Here is a 19,805-nt window from a genome sequence, read left to right on the forward strand (position 1 = left end):
AAATTTATGTTCAGAAGTTTGCATGTTTTTACAAATTTATGTTTTTTGAATGTATTCACGGACCATGTTGAATTTTGAAAAAAAAATACGTTTAATTGCGAGGGTGACGTTTTGAATCGTTGTTTCAACTTGCCCCGCACCACGCATTTCTATTTGCCCCGATGAGTTGAACATGCAGAGCAATATCAAACAACCAAAATACAAAAATTACAACGGGTCTTTCATCGATTTTTCATAATCATTATGCTTATTCAACATTGAATGATTACCTCCCGTGCAAATTTGATGAAAAAACTCTTCCACACATCGTTTTGAGACCTGTTTCATTGGCACGTCAAATAGTTGGTTTGGATTTTGCAAAGGGCGAAAAATAAACAATGGCAGGGATTGCTTTTGAAAGCTGCAATCTTTCGGGAATGGCAGTCAGAAGAAGCGTTTAGGCGAGTAGTTTGTTGAAAAAAATTATCAGAACATTCGGTCATTTCCTTTCTGAATAACAGCTTCTGTTTCAACTTACCCCGCATTTCAACTTGCCCCGGTGTACCTTAGTTCTACATGCGTGCTGCTTGTGATAGTTTTCAAAAATGTTTAAAGCTTGTCAAAATCGTGGCCTCAATAAATGCACTATTGATTGGATTAACGAGATGTTAACAAAAAAAGAGATATATAGCTTAAAAATAAGCGTTTAGATCTTCCAAATACTGTTAAATAACTTGGCATAGTTCTTGATAGCAAACTTATTAGGAACAAGCATTTTTTTGGATTAGTAAACAAACTTTTGGTAGGCAATGGTGGTTTGTGAAACGAAATGAAATGTTCTTTTTCACCGCTTATGTCTTTTCCAAAATGTTTCAATTCCATCAAAGTGATCAAACTCATTATTCATAACTAAGTGTATCCCGCGAATCAGAATTGAAGAAGTTCAGAATACTATAGAAATTTTGAACTATGTTGAATGTTGAAGCAAATTGGACTATTGAAAAGATGGAGCTGGAAGTAGTAGTGATTCGTTAGATACACCCGATTCTTTTTTTACACGGGGGATGCGTGCCGTGTGAAAAAAATCCGTGTAAAAATAATCCGTGTTATTTCGAGAAACCGTGTAAAAATAATCCGTGTTATTTCGAGAATCCGTGCAAAAAAATCCGTGCTATTTCGAGAAACCGTGTAAAAAAAGCCGTGCAAAAAATATCCGTGTAAAAAAAGTAACCGGGTCTTTGTAAATATGGGGGATGCGTTCCGTGTAAAAATAATCCGTGTTATTTCGAGAATCCGTGTAAAAAAAATCCGTGCTATTTCGAGAAACCGTGCAAAAAAATCCGTGTTATTTCAAGAATCCGTGTAAAAAAAGCCGTGTAAAAAAATCCGTGTGAAAATAATCCGTTTAAAAAAAGAATCGGGTGTATATCAAGCACGGAGCTGGAGCCAAACCTATTTTGCGGATGAAGCTATTGCGAGGAAGATGTGCAAGGGTTTCGAAAGGAAACATTGAAGGAAACAGCATTCACGAGGAGGATCACGATGAGCTATTTTTAATTAGTTTTTTAGTACAGTACAGTTTTTCACTTCACAGTCAAACCACGTAAAAATCGCCTAATTCCCAAAAAGCGTAAAAAACCGAGTAAATTCCAAAATCGCGTAAAAATATCCCGTAAATCTCTAAAATCGTGTATAAACTTCACCAACATGAATGAGCATCATGATATACAAGAATGAGTCATTTGAAACGGCGGATTGGAGACCTGGATTGCGATGTTGATTCTCGTGAGTACTAGGAGAAATGTTCCGAGTACTAGGTGCCATGAGATGGTGAGTTGGGGTATATTCCGGGTAAATTCGTTAGTATCTCAGGAATGTATATCTGTCTACCCAACATATAATTTTATGTTTTTATAATCCTCTACTAGAAATGCCAATCGTATATTTTTAATACATTGAAAAATTCTGGTTTTGTTCAGCGGACTGGGTTAGGTATACAAATGAATGAACGAATAACCAAATTTGGGTAAAATTTGAAAGAATACTTCTATTGACCACATTAAAAAATTCGAATTACACACCGGATACATAATGCAACAAACTTATTGGTGGTATGAAACAACGTTAAGCAATCTGTAGTAATTTCTTATTTCAATTCTATTTAATTCCTTATCGTTCAGTAAGGAACGGTCAACGGGCACCTCCACCCCGGCATAGTCGATTATAATTCTTTATGTTAATAACTCAAGAAGAACTTGATAATCTGTTAAATAGCTATGCTTTGAATATCGAAACTTTGAAGAAAAAAATCTGTTTGTAATGACTGTTCCCGAGACACGCTAAACACGGGAAGACTCAGTAGACTTGATCTCCTTTTCTCTTTTCTGATGTATCACTGCCAAAAATAAATAAATTTACCCGGTTTTCGCACAGACTCTCTGAGAAACATATAGGGTAACCGTACCCTTAGTTGAGGTAGCACCAATAGGAGGTAGTGGGATTTTAATGAGATTTATCATATTTATACACTTTACGATGGTTTCAGTTGATGCGTCGTGCTTTAAATATCCTGTTAAATACAACTTATCTTAAGATTTCGCTTGAAAAACTATTGAAAACAATGATTTTCCTTAACAAAATTGACTCCCTTGCACTCATAGTGGTGCAACTGTACCAATGTGGCGAGTCTCATAAGAAACCAATGGTACCACTATTAGAACCAAAATTAATTTTTACCGCCATATTTGGTAATTGTTGATGTTAAATGACATCTAGGGTAACGGTACCAATAGTGGAGGTATTAGTAGTTCAACAAAAGAAAATATTTTTTTTAAATTGATAATTATGGGAAATTTACAGCTTTAATATCTTAGCCACTACCTCCACTATTGGTGCTACCTCCACTAAGGGGTGTTACGAGGTGAACACGCTCCCCGGCATCGCGGAGTTGGCTTACTACTAAGCGCTCAGGCACACTCTGCGCTTATGATGTGGGAACCTATAAGTGAAAGGATAATCGTTGCCAGATTTAGAACACTGGTCCGAAACTTTACTATAATCCAATGTTATGCGCCAACCGATGCTGCCGACCTGCAAGACAAAGAGAACTTCTACAGTCAACTCAATGCCGTCGTAGATAGAATTCCGAAGGGTGATATCAAGATCTGTTTGGGCGACTTCAATGCGAAGATCGGATCCGACAATTCGAACCATGAACGCATTATGGGACGCCATGGTCTCGGAGAAATGAGCGAAAACGGAGAGCTGTTCGCAGAATTGTGGTAATAACGACATGGTGATCGGGGGATCGCTCTTCCATCATCGACCGGTTCATAAGGTTACGTGGGTCTCCCGTGACGGTTTTACAGAAAATCAAATCGACCACATCTGCATCAGCCGAAAATGGAAACGGAGCCTTCTTGATGTACGGAATAAACGTAGTGCCGATATCGCGTCTGATCATCACCTTTTCATCGGCGAAATACGCCTGCGCATTGCACGGATTCGTCGGCAGGAGGAAAGAGTTGTACGACGATTCAACACACGCCGACTGGAAGATGCCACGGTGAAACAGTCCTTCGTTGAAGACCTGGAGACGCGTGCTGCAGATTCCCAGAAGGTGGCGATAACCGCCATCAAAAATGCCTTCATCGCCACCAGCGAGAACAATCTGGGCGAACTGCGCACTCAGAGAAAACAATGGATCAACGATGAGACCTGGAGGAAGATAGAGGAGCGAAGATAAGCCAAAGCCGCTATAGAGCAATCGAAAACCAGAGGAGCCAAAGTCTTAGCCCGTCAACGATACGCGGCTCTTTAGAAGGAAGTAAAACGCTCATGTCGACGGGACAAGCGAGCGTGGGCAGACTCTTTGGCCGACGAGAGAGAGAGAGCCGCCGCAACCGGGGACATTCGCCTCCTCTACGATATCTCACGACGCTTAAGCGGGGCGAAGATGAATACAACGATGCCTGTGAAAGACACGAATGATCAGTTATTGACCAACCCAACTGACCAGCTGAAACGCTGGTTCAAGCACTTCGAACAACTTTTTCAAGTGCCAGCCAGGCCATCACCACCTCGGCATGATCTGCCTAGGATCCGACGTATAACACGCGTCAATACCGAAGCTCCATCACTGCTAGAGATTCAAACAACTATCCAAAGCATGGGATCGAATAAAGCCCCAGGGGTCGACCGCATATCAGCCGAGATGCTCAAAGCTGACCCCATGACATCCGCTCAACTACTGCATCGTTTATTTCGTAATATCTGGGACACCGCAACTTTCCCGGTCGACTGGATGCAAGGTATCTTAGTGAAGGTGCCCAAAAAGGGTGACCTGACTGTATACGATAACTGGCGAGGCATTATGTTGCTGTGTACCGTTCTCAAAGCTCTGTGCAAAATTATTCTAGCCCGGATTCAGGAGAAGATCGATGCGACTCTCTGGCGGCAGCAAGCCGGATTCCGTGCCGGAAGATCCTGTGTGGACCATATTGTCACGCTCCGCATCATTCTGGAGCAGGTCAACGAATTCCTAGAGTGCTTTTACTTGGTATTCATTGACTACGAAAAAGCTTTCGACCGTCTCAATCACGAGAATATGTGGGGCGCCCTGAGACGCAAGGGAGTTCCTGAGAAAATCATCGGCCTCATCGAGGCACAGTACGAGGCCTTCTCGTCTAGAGTGCTGCACAATGGGGTCTTGTCCGACCTTATCCGGGTCGTAGCTGGTGTGAGGCAAGGATGTATTCTATCACCGTTACTGTTCCTCATCGTAATCGACGAGATTCTGGTAGATGCGATTGACCGTGAACCAAACCGTGGGCTGTTATGGCAGCCTATAACCATGGAGCACCTAAACGACTTCGAATTGGCGGATGATGTTGCACTCCTCGCGCAACGGCGCTCTGATATGCAGAGTAAGCTTAACGACCTTGCCGAGCTTCTCTTCGGCAGGTTTAGTCATCAACGTCAACAAAACCAAATCGTTGGATGTAAACACGGTGACTTCTTCCAGTTTCACAGTAGCCGGGCAACCAGTGGAGAATGTTGAAAGCTTCCAATATCTTGGTAGCCAAATGGCGTCAGACGGCGGTACCAAGATCGACATAGGCACGGAAAGAAAGCAAGGGCTGCCTTTGCGAGTTTAAGAAATATCTGGAAAAACAGGCAGATAAGTGAACGCACCAAAATACGAATTTTCAACTCTAACGTGAAATTTGTGCTGTTATACGCTAGCGAAACATGGTGTGTATCAGTGGAGAACACTCAACGGCTGCAGGTGTTCATTAACAGATGCCTGCGGTATATAATTCGGGCCTGGTGGCCTCACAACTAGATCTCAAACAACGAGCTCCATCGTCGTTGTCACCAGACGCCGATAGCAACAGAAATTCGGGATCGGAAGTCGGGCTGGGTCGGCCACACTCTACGTAGGAGCGGAAACGAAATCTGTAAACAAGCATTAGACTGGGACCCAGCGGGATATCGCAGCAGAAGCAGACCCAGAGGCTCATGGCGACGAAGCCTCAATAAAGAAATAAAAGAAGTCGACCGAAATCTAACTTGGCATCAGGTTAAAGCGATAGCCGGCCAACGCTCAGGATGGAGATCTTTCAAGTCGGCCCTTTGCACCGGAGGTGTACAGGATCCCTAAGTAAGTAAGTAAGTTAGCCTCAGGATATACGAGTGCAAAAATGGTAACTTGGCTTAGAAACCTTGCACTTTATAACTGTGGAAGTGCTGAATGAACACTAAGCTGCGAGGCGGCAATGTCTCTGAGGGGGATGTAATGCACATAAAAAGAAGAAGAAGAATTGAAGGTCAAATGCCAATTCCTTGTTGATGGGTTTTGTTGTCAGATTCTCCAGGAATCCGATGTATATAACTTACCCAAATGTGATCCATAAACATACTTAAATGCAGTACGTACAGTGTATATTGTCAGCTTTATGCAATGTATAATAGGTATATCACACTTTTCTTAATGCTCTAGTTTTTACAGCGTTCCGGCTTTTCCTTTCAACACCCTGTTTTAAACTTTCACGAGAGTTGACCCAGATTGCAATATTTGTACCGTATCTACATACGATGCCATCAAATGCGATGCCGTATTCGTCAAACTTTATTTATCGCACCATTGAAGGAAAAACTCACTTTTCCATGCAGTGCCGCAATTGTGGTTCTGGAATTTACCAGATCGTTAGAGAAATTCACTGTCCAAGTGTTCCTTTCACTTATCGAATGAGAACAATCTCAGTCACGTTTTCGCATACAGTTTTTTTTATTTCTCACACTAACCACATGGTGCAAAGTTTCCGTCACCCATTTAACGATGCAGTATACAGACCGGGTCAGACTGCTCAAACGAAACACCCGCGGTAGACACGATAATTCACGGCGAATCACGTTCCGCACACATCGGGAAACCCTCGAGTGGAAATGTAACTAGAACAGAGCAGACGCGTCGCTGTGAAATTTAGCCACGAGGTTTTCCGTACGCCAGCCGACTAACGAATGAGACCAACCCCCCATTCGGGACGTGCTGAAAATGCTGAAAAGTGTCTCACTCAACAATCGTTGGTCGGTTGTTCTCTGTCCATCTTCGTCACGAGATTTGTTATTCTTCAACCGGGATAAATGGTGATGAAAACAGGCCCCTGCAAAATCGCTGCTTCGTGTTTTTGTGCTTTTGTCGTGACATTACTTTCCATCCGAGTGACCGTCTGCTTTCAACGGTACTGGATATAGCCAATGTGAGACTTAGGTCATATCGGGTTGATCCATCATTCCGGGCTGTGATCTTCCTGTGACCATATCATGTATATTGTACAATGTACATACTTGAGTTAAGGCTATTCTACAACGTGCGTCAGGTCCTGTCACATCAATCCAAAACGGTCCAACGGCGCACATATCTTGTGACAAGCACGAGCATTTTTTCAACGAATACAAGAAGATTGTCAACTTTAAAAAGAAACCTGCCTTCCTCGCCTAATTGGCAGCGCTTAGACCGTCGTCAATTTGGCGCGGAATTTGTCAATTATTTCAATCTACTCTTACGTCATGCCTTTGACGATCTTGGAAAGAATTTGCTTTGCATTCTGTTTAATCAACATGTTCTCTGATAAGCGACAACAAGAGAAACTGATTTTCGTCCATGATTTCTTCACACCCTAGGTTCTTAACCGAAGTAACGTGCATTTGTTATAAATGCAGCGTATGAGAACTTACATTCTGAGTCTGTTTCGATACAAATGAGTGTCGCTTTCATTGGTATTTAAAACCTATCACGGAAATTTAGACGACGGTTATTTGAAAAGGAAAATATACTTCATAGTTATGGGCAAAGTTTTTACTTTCTTTGCACGAGGTTCAGTAATTAGGAAATTTTCTGAAATTCAATTCTGTTATTCAAAAAAAAGAAGCTTTAGAACGAACGAAATTAACACACCTGAGAAAATCATTCAATTTCAAAACGAGTTTAAAATCTGGAAATAAACCCTAAAATTTCATAACACAAATAATAAGACACTTTCTAAAACTTTAAAACTGAAAATCTGAAAATAGTACGAGGAATCTATAAAATCTAAATAAATGTGTGTGCTTCATCACTTTTTGGTTAGCGACGACAAGCTGAATGCTGCAGAGTATAGATCCAATTCCAGAAGTTTGATCAAGAACACATATAAGCTTTTCCCAGAGCCCAAATTCTACTTCTTGTTCCGTCTTTAAAATTATTCATTTATTTTTGCGATTCGAGCTTTGTACAATAGTGTTCCAGAATCATTTCCATCCAACTTGTACTCAATCGTACAAAAACAATCAGTACCTTGGGCTCCTCGGCTCTTTGTGGATGAAGATTGAACAACTCGTTCATATTGGCGAGTTATGAAGTTATGCAGTCATATAAATATTCAATCATTGCCCTGATCAACAACTCAATTAGGACCACCTGCATATTGAATAAATTATAGCAATTTGTGACTGCCTTGCATAACGTCATATCGCAAACAAGTCTATAAATTTAGGGCCCCGACTCGTGAACTGATCAAAAAACACGCAATGGAAGTGAGAAAACTGTTCTGCATGTGGATCTTCTTTTTGTTCAGCTCTGCCATCCAATCATTTGATTGGGTACAATTCTACGAAATATCTAATTCGTACTTTCAGGCGCGGCACATTAAGCTGATAACTGTGGTAAATTGTTTCTATGCAGAGGATAATTTTCAATTGATGAAAAAGTATCTGGAGGCCGGATTCACTGTGCATTTACTGAACGATTTTGACAATTTCAATGTGTCGTGGAATGGAAACAGCGGAGTTGCAGTAGATGGTTCATGTGAGGATAAATTGAGAACTTTACTGAGAATCAGTTATCTCAATGAGTTCATGCAGACTCACATTTTCTGGATGTTTCTTATCGATGCACAAGAATCTGCTGACGATAAACCTAGCTTCGTTGAGGAAATTAAAACGCGATACAATGGAGACTTAAGACATGTGGAAGTTTTGCCTGGAAGCAATGCAGTTGTTGGAATACTCCAGTCGTCTTGGATGATATTCGATGTGCATAAAAAACATAGTAAGGGTGACCTGGTATTCATAGAAGTATGCTACCGTGGTCGAGATCTGGCAAACCTCACCAACATGCATCACGCATTGCGTCGTTTCGATAGGAACTCAAAAGAACGAAAGAACTTACGCGGATACGCCATGCCTACAGGGGTAGCGGTGAGTATGTCGTCTATAATCCTTCCTCATCAACCTTCACAAAAAAAAACTTGGGTTCGCTACAGATCACCGTTCCCGAAACCCACACTGGGATCAGCGACACTTCGGATACCATCCACGATCAGTTTGCCAAAGCTAATTTTCCTCTAGTGAAGGAGCTGATGTACGATATGAACTTCACTCTGAACATGATTCAGGTTGACCAAGGTGGATGGAAAACAAATGGCACCTTCAACGGACTGATGGGTTTATTCCAAAACCGAACCGTTGAGCTTGCAGGAATGGGTAACCTAATGCGGTCCGAAAGAATGGAAGTGGTAGATTTTACCATTGTAACACTACTGTTGAAGACCAGCGTTATCTTCAAACAACCTCCACTATCACTGGTTTCCAACATCTTTGAGTTACCGTTCAGTGGTGAGGTGTGGCTCAGCTGTCTGGGATTCATAATCGCTTGTTGGATAACGATGATGAGCTTCAGGTTCATTTCCAGGCTGGAACTCCTAACTCCGGCAGACTCTTTAACCTTCATCATCGGAACCATGTGTCAACAGAGTATCGATCTGGCCTCTTACTTCAACTCAACAAAATTCCTATTCTTTGTAGCCAAGCTAGCAAGTTTCTTCATTTTTACTGCTTATTCGGCAACGATCGTAGCGTTGCTTCAAAGTCCTAGCAAAGCCATCACATCGGTCGATGACTTGACGGCTTCACCATTGAAAGTCGGAGCCATGGATGTTGTCTACGTGTGGGTTTACTTCAACGAAAGCAAGGATCCTCAAGTGCAGAGACTGTTCCGCAAGAAGATCAAACCTTTTGGGAAGAAGGCCCTCATCGAAGCTGAAGTTGGAATGAAACGAGTTAAGGATGAGTTATATGCATTTCAGGTACGAGTGGCTTAGTTTATTATGTGTTGATTGATTTAACCACTAACAAACTTCTCTCTAATCACAGACTGAGGTGAATGCAGCCTATCACCTGATCAAAGAGACGTTCACTCCACAGGACACCTGTAAGATCCATGAATTGGAAGCGATTAAGGTAGCGCCCTTCTCCATCCCTGTTAAAAAGGGAAGCAAGTATCGAAACCTATTCCGTCAGCGGCTTATATGGCAGATGGAGGTCGGAATTATACACCGCACGCATATGATCTGGGTTGCCCAGAAACCAAAATGCGAGTCCGGAGTCGCTGCGTTTAACTCGGTTGGTTTGCATGAGTTGCGATCTCTGTACATTTTTCTGGGAATCGGTCTAGCAGTCGCATTGAGTATATTGGGCGCTGAATTGTATTGGATGAGGAGATTGCAGATGAAACTTTCGAATTACGTTGACGTTGACGAACCAAAAATGGATAATCAAAGTGCCTTTAAACTAGTTTACCAAGGTTATTTGCACTGAAATACGCATTTGTGTAAAATAGTATTTTTTGCAAAGCAGCCGCCAGCCGATTGCCTTTGTGAATAAAACAAATCTTCGTTGAACAGCTATTTTTAGGAGCCATTAAGCACCGCAATGTAGTAAATCAACAATATGTCTATTTTCTGCTCACCCGCTCCCCATATCGCGAGTTATTGACAAAGGCAGACATTCTAAAATTGACTCATTGACGTTTTTGACATGCATTACCCATTTGTCCATTGTCGAAAGTCAAAAATATCTTTAGGGGGCGGAAAACCTGGCTAGGTCAAACGGCTAACAGATACAGAACACACCGCAAACTCTACTACGATGCGTAAAAACCGAAGCGGATGTTTCGAAACTCGTGTCACTCATGTTGTACTGGTAAATAAATATTGACTGATTCCAATTCCCAGTTTATAGGTAGCGGGTTACGATTTGAATCTTAAATTCTTAACCTTCTGTCTGTGCTAAAAAAACTTACTTTGTCTGTGCTCTGGGGTCATATTGACCCCAACTTGAAATTGCTATAACTTTTTTATTGTTTTAAGTTCTGATTTTTTTAGCTGTTTCGAAAGATAATTTAATCATCGGATATCTCGTGGGGAGAGAATTTCGTGAAAAAGGGTACAAAAACAGTGATTTTTTATACTTATTTTGGTTATATCTGAAAATCTTACCCACTTTGAACTGCACCTGTTCAAAAAGGTTATGCAGGAAGGCTTGTGCTTTGACATGAGGTATTAATTTGTTTGGAACTTGGCCGCTAGGTGGTGGTATTTCTGAAATCATTAATTTAGATTAACTCAGGTATTCCGATATATAGAATTTTCTTCATTGTAAATATTCCTATGGCACAAATTTGAAATTTGTAAAAAAATATGTCTAGCAAAGATCATCTGGTTGGAATCAAGTGTCTTGTAACGTCCACCCAGGAACAGCTTGGGTAGCAGCATGGTAACTACTCTTACCAAGACAGGGTTCTGGTGGAAGCAAGCCGTTCCTGGGTGGACGTTAGCCAAAATAACAGCGATTTCAACAATGCTGTTCTCACAACTGGCCTTCTGCTAAAAAAATTCAATTTCTGTTCGCTTCATATTTGTCGCTCGCTTGCTTGCTCGCTGCGCTTGTTGCAATCCCTCTTTACTTTGAGCTTTAGATGTTGTATTCACCGATAAATGCTAATAAATCAATAATGATTGACACAATTTCATCATATCATCATATATATAATAGCCCTGTTTGTCTGTCCGGTGACTAGCCAACCAGACGCAGCACGCGGGAAATTCTCACAAAAAATAAAATATTTGACACTTCTCTTTTTACTATCAGATGGAAAAAACAAAACCAGTGACAACCTTAGACAACCAGACACAGCATTTGATGAAAAAATCACAGACAACAGACTTTGAAAATTTTGATTTTTTAAATACAGACGAAATACGTCCACAAATAAACTTGTTAAGTATAATCAACCCAGAAGGCGAAATGTAATTGACCTTTGAAAATGATGCAATTTGATTCCGTACACCCTTTATGGGGCTGTCCTACACGGTTAGAAAAAATACCCTGCACAAATCGGGTTTTTGGTGTGGGAACCCAAAATTTAATAAATTTTTATTGAAATTAGGGCCGGATTTAGCCGGAAGGGGCCCCGGGGCTGACAGTTTGTGGGGGCCCCGAAATGTACAAAAAAGGTTGGTTTTGGTACACAAGATTTGTTAGGGCCCGGAGTGGTTGCTTTTGTCAAAATTATATCAATTCATATATTTTTGATAAGCTTTTTTAGTTCCTTTTTAATTAAACATAATCCTTTTGATTGATGATTAATTTAGTTCAGTTGTAAAATAATATGTTTCAAGTGCTTCAAGCAAAGTGGTTCTAATTGGATGACCATCGTATATGCTTTCTTCTTTTGTTTATATCATACCCTACAATCCCTATAAATACAAAACTGGAATATCAGTAATCTGGTACGTCATTTATCCCATGTTCTATTCATATAGAGAGTTGAAAAAAAAAATTATGTGAAACTAGTATGCCGCATTCGTTAAACTTTAAGAATCCAGTTTCTAATTGTAACAAGACGTTTCATCTCTTTTGTTTCTCATACAATACGGAATTCAAAATAGTCCAGTCGATCGTCTAAGTCATGGCCATGCTTATATTGCTGTACTCGGTATGGCTACATCTATCGGAAAACCACATATTTTACTGTTGATGGCTGCTCCGTTTCCATATGTCAAAGTGATTTTTCACACAAGTTTATTGCTTTTATCAGTTGAAATAGTTCAGGAATCTAGCGATGAAAGTTTCGGGCGGTTTAAGTTGAATTGAAAGTTCATGATTAGTGTATAGATGTTCTTGTCGTGATGTTATTAAGTGCAGTGCTATGAAACAGTTGGACTGCTTAAGACACTTGGTAAGAGCTTCCAATTTTTCAATACAAAATGTAGAGATCGTGTTGAAGTGCGCGTCGGTTTTTGAGAATTTTTCTTCGTCGCAAGATAATCCACGGAATAAATATAAGTTGATAAATCGTGCTTCATTAGTGCGCGTCGATTTGGAGTAACACAATTCTCAGTATGCAGAAGCGACCAAGCCTGCATTGTATAGACGAATCCAAGTAAAAATAAGAAGAAGACACGACGGTGTTAACTTTGACAGATCCTACAGCACAGCATAGGAAGATTATTTTAAAATGCTTATAATAAATTCTAGACAAAATGTAATTAAAATCTGATTGAAGTATGATACGGAAAAAGTTCCAAACTGTATGATAGATACATTTTTGGAAAATATTCAAAAAATTGAGATAAGCTTCCGAATATGTAATTCAGAACTTTTTCCGTATCATACTTCAATCAGATTTTAATTACAATTTGTCTAGAATTTATAATAAGCATTTTAAAATTATATCCCTATGCTGTACTGTAGGATCTGTCAAAGTTAACACCGTCGTGTGTCTTCTTCTTATTTTTACTTGGATTCGTCTATTAGTTTTTCTTTTCTCTTTGTCGCAAAACCATGGAGGTAAAGAGTGCAAGTTTGTTCGTGTTTTGTGTTGGACGCAGTACGGTCGCGCGGTTATCAAAATGTCTGATTCTGCTGAGTGGGCGAGTAAATTGAATAGTGAAACAATCAGTTCAGTGCAGATTTGTTCGTGTTTTGTATTGGACGTAGAACGATCGAAGATCGCGTCCAGATGTGTTTTTTTTAGTAAGCAGAACGATCGGCCGGTCATCAAAATTTTGTTCTGCTTTGTGCGGTAAGCAGAACGATCAGCCGATCACCGAAATTTTGTTCTGTTTTGTGCGGCCTTTTAAAAAAAATTAGTATTGTTTTCATCGATCAAACTACACGCTATACACCGCATACCGCTTACGAAAACGAACCCTCGTGGAAGTGCAGATGACTCGTCGGCTTCTATCAAAGCGAGTATCACGTCAACAATTTCCTACCTATTCCCTAATTGACCTGCATTCGGACACGGCCGGCGCTGGTATTGCTTATTTTTGGGTCACCAGTACTTACACATTGAAGATGATGTTAGTCCCAAACTTCATCTGTTGGTTCTCTGTGTAATTACAGCTAACCTGGCAATAACGGAGTAGCAACCGTGGGCGGTCAATCATGCTCTGCTCATGCTCATAAGATTTGTTGAGGCCCGGAGCCATGGCCCCGGACCCCCCTAAATCCCGTCCTGAATTGCCTTCTATTTTTCCCCACAGCATGATAACTTAATACTATGAATAGTCACGCTATTGACGGAAATTGAATAAAATTTCCGTGGGAAAAAAAGAGACGGCAATATAATTCCCTAGTAACATTTTGGTTTTATTCTGATTTTATAACACTCTTGAAGAGTAAATTATGGTCTTTAAGAGCGTTATAAAACTTGAAATGTTACTTGGGTTTTGGGTGGTTGAGTAATAGGGTGGTTCAACAAACTCAAAGGTGCAGCCCAATCGGGTTGTACGCAAAGATGACGTAGGACTACGTACACAGAAAGAAAAACCATTATTAAAATTAAAAAAACCATTGGTAAAAATAAAAAGTTGCATTGGTTCTTTTTCGTAGAGAGTTCGATATGTTTAAAATAAAAGTACAGCAACTTTTGCATCAATAATGTTTCAAAAGTGGCATGCCACTCTGTAATTAAAAGTTTGAACTTTCAAAACTAAATTGTACAACTGTCAGCTAGAAAAGGTAAAACCCTGGGTTAAATTATGAAAATGATGGGATTTTTACATTTAGAAACTGAATTTTATTTTGCCTCAATAGAATCTCCCAAGCCACAACAATTTGTGTTCTTTTCAAAGATGATTAAATCGTAATTGCCTTTGTTTTTACTAGTTTTATTTTTTAACGTGGGTACATATTTTAAACTAAATTGGCCATGCTTGTAGCGCACGGATAGCCGAATAAAGTTGTTTTCCGCTGGTTATATGGCCGCTGGAGGAGACTTCGGTCGAGGCCGGCATCTCTCTGCTCTTTTTCTGTTTTTATCTAGAGAAAAATACACCAAAAAACCCTGTACAATATGATAGCCTAATCGTATTCTGATAGTTTGAATAAATGCAAGGCACTTACCTTTATGACGAGCAGCCATGTCAACAGGAATCAGGATAGTATAATCGACAAAATGCCCTGCCTTTCCTTTTTCGCCCATGCATTGCCGTATAGATTTTACTAAAACGCCCAAGATAACGTTGAAGATGAATTCTTTTCGTGAAATAACTCGCGCGCGGGATGGGGAAGAATAAAAACAAATCTGATAACTGTCAGTTGCCGAGAGTCAACGCGAAGTTAGGTGGTTTGGCAGTTTAACAATTTTCGTGATGAAAGGAGGAACTTTTAAATCAACACTCAAACAAAATTGAAAACACTTTTAAATTCGAGTTTTAACTTTCATTTAGCACTATTTAACTTTTATTTTGAAGACAATTGAACACTTTTCCTGTAGAAAGTACATCATTTTCCATGACACAATATTATTTTTTTCTGTGTAGTATTTGCCATAATAATTTGTGTCGTTTTGTTTACATTGCGCAAACTGCTCGGAGGCCAACTGAATCATGAAGTCGAATAGTTGTTTCCAGCTGGATGGACTTTGAGTCTCTAACCGTGGAATTAACATGACTCATCGGCCGCTGAAGCCACTCGACTGGCTTTCAGTCGGGGACATCACAATCAGTACTGGAAAAGGTCGTGATCGTCATAAGACAGAGAGCAAAACGCCTTTTTCTATTTCAGGCGACCAAATGAAAGAATCGTGGGTACTTTGATCAATTTCGCATGAAAGGCAGTCATGAAAGGATGTTGTGCTTTATTTTAAAATATAAATTTCTAAGTTATTTCAATAGATTCATGCGAAAAATAGTGACTAGTCGATAAATTAATCATACTTCTTTAACTCGCCGAGTTGAAAGTGAAAATAAACACAAAAATAAAGCAGATATTGCACACTTTCATGACCTGTCACGGAAAAAATATTTTTTGAGATTTTTGTAGCATGCCATTCATCCTTCGCGTTTCAATAGATTTTGAAAGAGGCAGATATGTAAACATCGCGTGACATCTCTTATTGAATATGAGCAGTTCCAGTACTGATCACAATCCTTACTTTGCCACGAACGCTTACATCGCGGGCGAAAACCAAACGTAACAAATAAATATATTTCCATTTGGATTCACGCCAAAAGTTGATCTGACAATCCGATATGAACTTTCTTCAAAGTGCAAAACTCAATCGTAACTAGCAAATTTGATAGCGCATCGGAGGGAGATGGAATCACTAACAGCAACCAAACTACCACGCCAAACCCGATGCCACCGAAACAGTCCATTTTTAGCAATTAACTCTTTCTTTTCATAAAATGTTCCTTTCCAACTAACTGACACCACAATTTGTAATAAATCTTCAGCATCGGCACTGGCGGTGCCGGATCGCTACAGTGCTGTTTTTATGGTCAACCTTTTCTTCATATGAAATTCTGGTTCGTTGAGGTTGAATGATCTGCAGCAACACATCGAGCACCACCACCAATGCGATGGATTTTCTTTGAAAATGTTATTAGCACCTCCGTGATGCTGTGTCCGCTCCGCTGCGATCGCTTTGATGCGTCTGCTCTGCGTAAAATCTTGTTCAAACTGAGGATTAGATCCAAACCCGCAAGTGATTGATTATTGATGTCTGTGCTAGTGATGCATGTACGTGATTGGTTAGTTTACCTATTTCTAAACTTTTTATTAATTATCGATAATAAATAGTTAAAATTTAGTATTTTCAAATAAATACAAAGAAGCGTTGACTCATCCTTGATCGAATGGTAAAAAAAAATTGAAATTCCATCGAGAAACGGCTTAGATATTAAAGTTTAAAGTCTATCATATTTTCGTGACGGTCCCCGATTTTCGCAATCGTAAAGTGTACCCCAATATAGAAAACACAGACGTAGTCTACGTCAAAATCGATTTTGCTCCACAGTGCTCATCTGATGCTTTACCATGTTCTGAGTATCCTCTGAAAATTTGAGCTCATTTGGATTAAAACTGATTTAGCACAAGCCGTTTCAAGTTTGCATGCACATTAGTATGGGGAAATTTATTTTTTCATTATACTGTTAATGATGCTTCCCCATCAAGCGCATATTAAAAGAAAACCTACATAGCTAAAAGGAATACTCAACAGCTTCCACTCAGTGAAAACCGCATCTCAATTAATCGTCCCAATAATTAGCAATCGAATTTAATCTATACCGTGGTTTTCTGGAGCTAATTGCATAACTCATCAACAGGCAACATTGCTGCTCGTGGCGCGAAAGATAGCACACACAAATTCAGGCTACTATGTTGCACTGCACATTTCAGTGATGCCCTCAAAGAAGTTTAACGATCATGACTAAAGATTCGCAACCTGTCTTAAAATCGATTACTAATTATTGGGACGATTAATCAACATGCGGTTTTCGTTGGATGAAAACTGTTGAGTGTCCCTTTTAGCTATGTAGGTTTTCTTCTAACCTGCGCTTAATGGGGAAACGTCATTAACAGTATAATGAAAAAATAAATTTTCCCATACTAATTTGCATGCAAACTTGATACGGCTTGTGCTAAATCAGTTTTAAACCAAATGAGCTCAAATTTTCAGAGGACACTTAGAACATGGTAAAGCATCAGATGAGCACTGTGGAGCAAAATCGATTTTTTTAACCACCCTAATGAGTATGTATCTTGTGTGGCACAAGTGAAATGGATACATTATGCACAGGGTGCCGGGAATGTTTCCCACCCGAACTCGCCATCTCCGGATTGACTATCCTACGCTTTTACTCGCAAGGCTACTGGAGATCCCTAGTTCCGCATCATATTATGTCGTAAATATGAAAAGACGAGGAATTACCTGCTTGCTAGTTAGACGGTCTCATTTGCTCACTCTTCAACTGCCCAAGGGCACAAACTGGAGTGCGCTTATTATCAATAGCCCTCCTTAATTCGGAGTACAAATGAATGTCCCCTGTTCTATTCCTCAGATTGAGACCCCCCAGCCAACACAAAGTTGCATATAAGTGAATTATGGAAAATTATGCTAGAACATGGATTTCCGGCGTAACTGATGCGGCTGATTTGTGTAACGTACGGGTTGCGGATGAAATTTCGACATCATTTATAACCTCAGATGGATTGAAGCAGCAGAATGATGCACTCTCGAATTTAATGAATAATAGAACTCGAGGGAACAATTAGGAGAGCTGGTGTGCAATGAAGCGGTACCATTATCATGAAGATCACATGCGTCCCTGGGTGTTACGGACGATATTATCGGGATTGATCGTCGTGCCGTGGAAGAGGCTTTTGTGCCTTTTAAGAAAGAGAGAGTGACATCGACGATTGGATTCACGACACCAGCAAAATGGAATACGTGGTCGCAGGCAATCAACATGGGTTCATTAGGGGTGGTGGTTGTGAAATTGTTGCTGAATGATGAGACATTTGAAGTAGTAGAAGAATTTCTGTACTTGGAACTCTAGTGACGTGCAATAATGATGTCACCCGCGAACGAAGACGAATCTGTAAATTACCCTGATATTTCCGGCCATGAAACATGAACGCTAAAGGAGGCTGATCGGAGAGATATCGGAATAGTAGAGTGTAACGCGCAACGGACAATACTCGGAAGTAAACAGGAGAACGGCCTTTTGCGGCGTCCGTCGCATGAGCCACGTGTTATACAAGTTAACTCCAGTGGAGAAGAATACTCCATTCGGCGTTGGCTCATCGAGGAGAAGCTGTAGCTCATTAAGTATTTACCCTTAAATGCGCAATGTTGAGCATGAGCATGAGCATGAGCATGATGACCGTGCATTTCGTAGTTGCTACTCCGTGATCGACCAGAACAATCGCAATTGCACAGGGAACCAATGGATGGAAGCATGGGATTTGCACTCCAACCTCAATGTGCACAGTCCGAGAGCTCTAGTATTTTGGAAGGTCGATAACGGCGCTGGCCACGTCCTCACGGTCATCGGGGATGGGAAGGAATTGATGATGCAGTCACTCGCCCACTGCAAGCCGAGAACACCTCTGCACTCGCCACGAGTTCCTGCGGAATTTTATTGGAATCTGGGGTTTTAGGGGTTTTATGGCAGAGGTTCGTCTTGGTTAACGGGTTGCCAATGTGATAGTAATGAAAGGGTGGTGTAGTATTCTAATTCGATGCCGAAACGAACTTTTTCGCTCATTTCGAATTCTAACAGTTACCTGCTAGAACTAATCAAGTTGTAGTTTTAGGGGGATAGAAGATAGAAATGGTATGAAAGCCCATTTCCAGTTCTAGCGATTGCTAGAACATGAGAAATATATGAAAAGATACAAAGTAGGAGAATGGAACGAGCCTGGGATTGAACCCACGACCTCCTGCGTATGAGGCAGAAGCGGTAGCCATATGACCACCAAGCCCGTTTTATTAAGTATTTACCCTTAAATGCGCAATGTTGTTTCAAAACAATGTGGTCATTTTGACATTTGCCATACTTAAAAATAGAAGTTCGATTTTTTTTCTGAAATTTGGATATATTAAGAAGCAAAATGACGGCAGTGTATCAAAATCCTGAATTGGAAATAACTTTTGAAAAAAGTTATTAACAAATTAGTCCTGTGACACCGAAATCTAATTCTCAACACTGCTGGGGTCACGAAAAGTGAAGCAGAATGTTATAGATAGAATTTAATTCATCAAAATCAGGGAATAATAAAATAGTTTTAATTTTAATAACATTTTGTAATCAGGTATTAATTAGTGTCGTTAGCAATTGACTATTGAACATCCTGTTTGAAGATCGGCAAACGTATAATATTGCAATTTTAACTGAAGTCGATTTTGTTACGGTGTGAATCCAAAAATCCGCGTTAAAATTGAGTTTTTTAGCCATTGAGTTTTTCGCCCACGCCGGTTCACGCCGCCGCCGATATAAGATAACGGCGCACCACCGTGACGCCGCCACCGCCGGGGCAAAAGTGACCACCACGCAGCCGCCGCTGATTATATGACCGGCACACAGGTCTATGCAGTATGCACCCATATAATTAACAATCCAAAACAAAGAACTGGAACGCTTGTACTTTGATTCTCATACTTATGGGGATAGTTTTGTGGGGTCAACTCATTGTTTCATTGTAGCTGAAGG

The 19,805-nt window shown here is 40.3% G+C and overlaps 2 protein-coding genes across 2 annotated transcripts in view; one reads left to right on the forward strand and one right to left on the reverse strand.

The window, feature by feature from the left end:
• The window catches only part of LOC134223283 (influenza virus NS1A-binding protein-like), an 86,352-nt gene that overhangs the window by 64,915 nt on the left and 1,632 nt on the right, over positions 1-19,805 (reverse strand). The window lies entirely within an intron of this gene.
• LOC134222094 (uncharacterized) overlaps positions 8,452-19,805 on the forward strand; it is a 28,420-nt gene continuing 17,066 nt past the window's right edge. The window contains exons 1-3 of the mRNA XM_062701238.1: positions 8,452-8,718; positions 8,784-9,605; positions 9,673-10,102. Of these exons, the coding sequence (XP_062557222.1) occupies positions 8,542-8,718; positions 8,784-9,605; positions 9,673-10,102 (1,429 nt within the window). The 5' untranslated portion in view covers positions 8,452-8,541. The remainder of the gene's footprint in view (positions 8,719-8,783; positions 9,606-9,672; positions 10,103-19,805) is intronic.

Source organism: Armigeres subalbatus, chromosome 3 (assembly GCF_024139115.2).
Source record: "Armigeres subalbatus isolate Guangzhou_Male chromosome 3, GZ_Asu_2, whole genome shotgun sequence".
Taxonomy (NCBI): Eukaryota; Metazoa; Arthropoda; class Insecta; order Diptera; family Culicidae; genus Armigeres; species Armigeres subalbatus.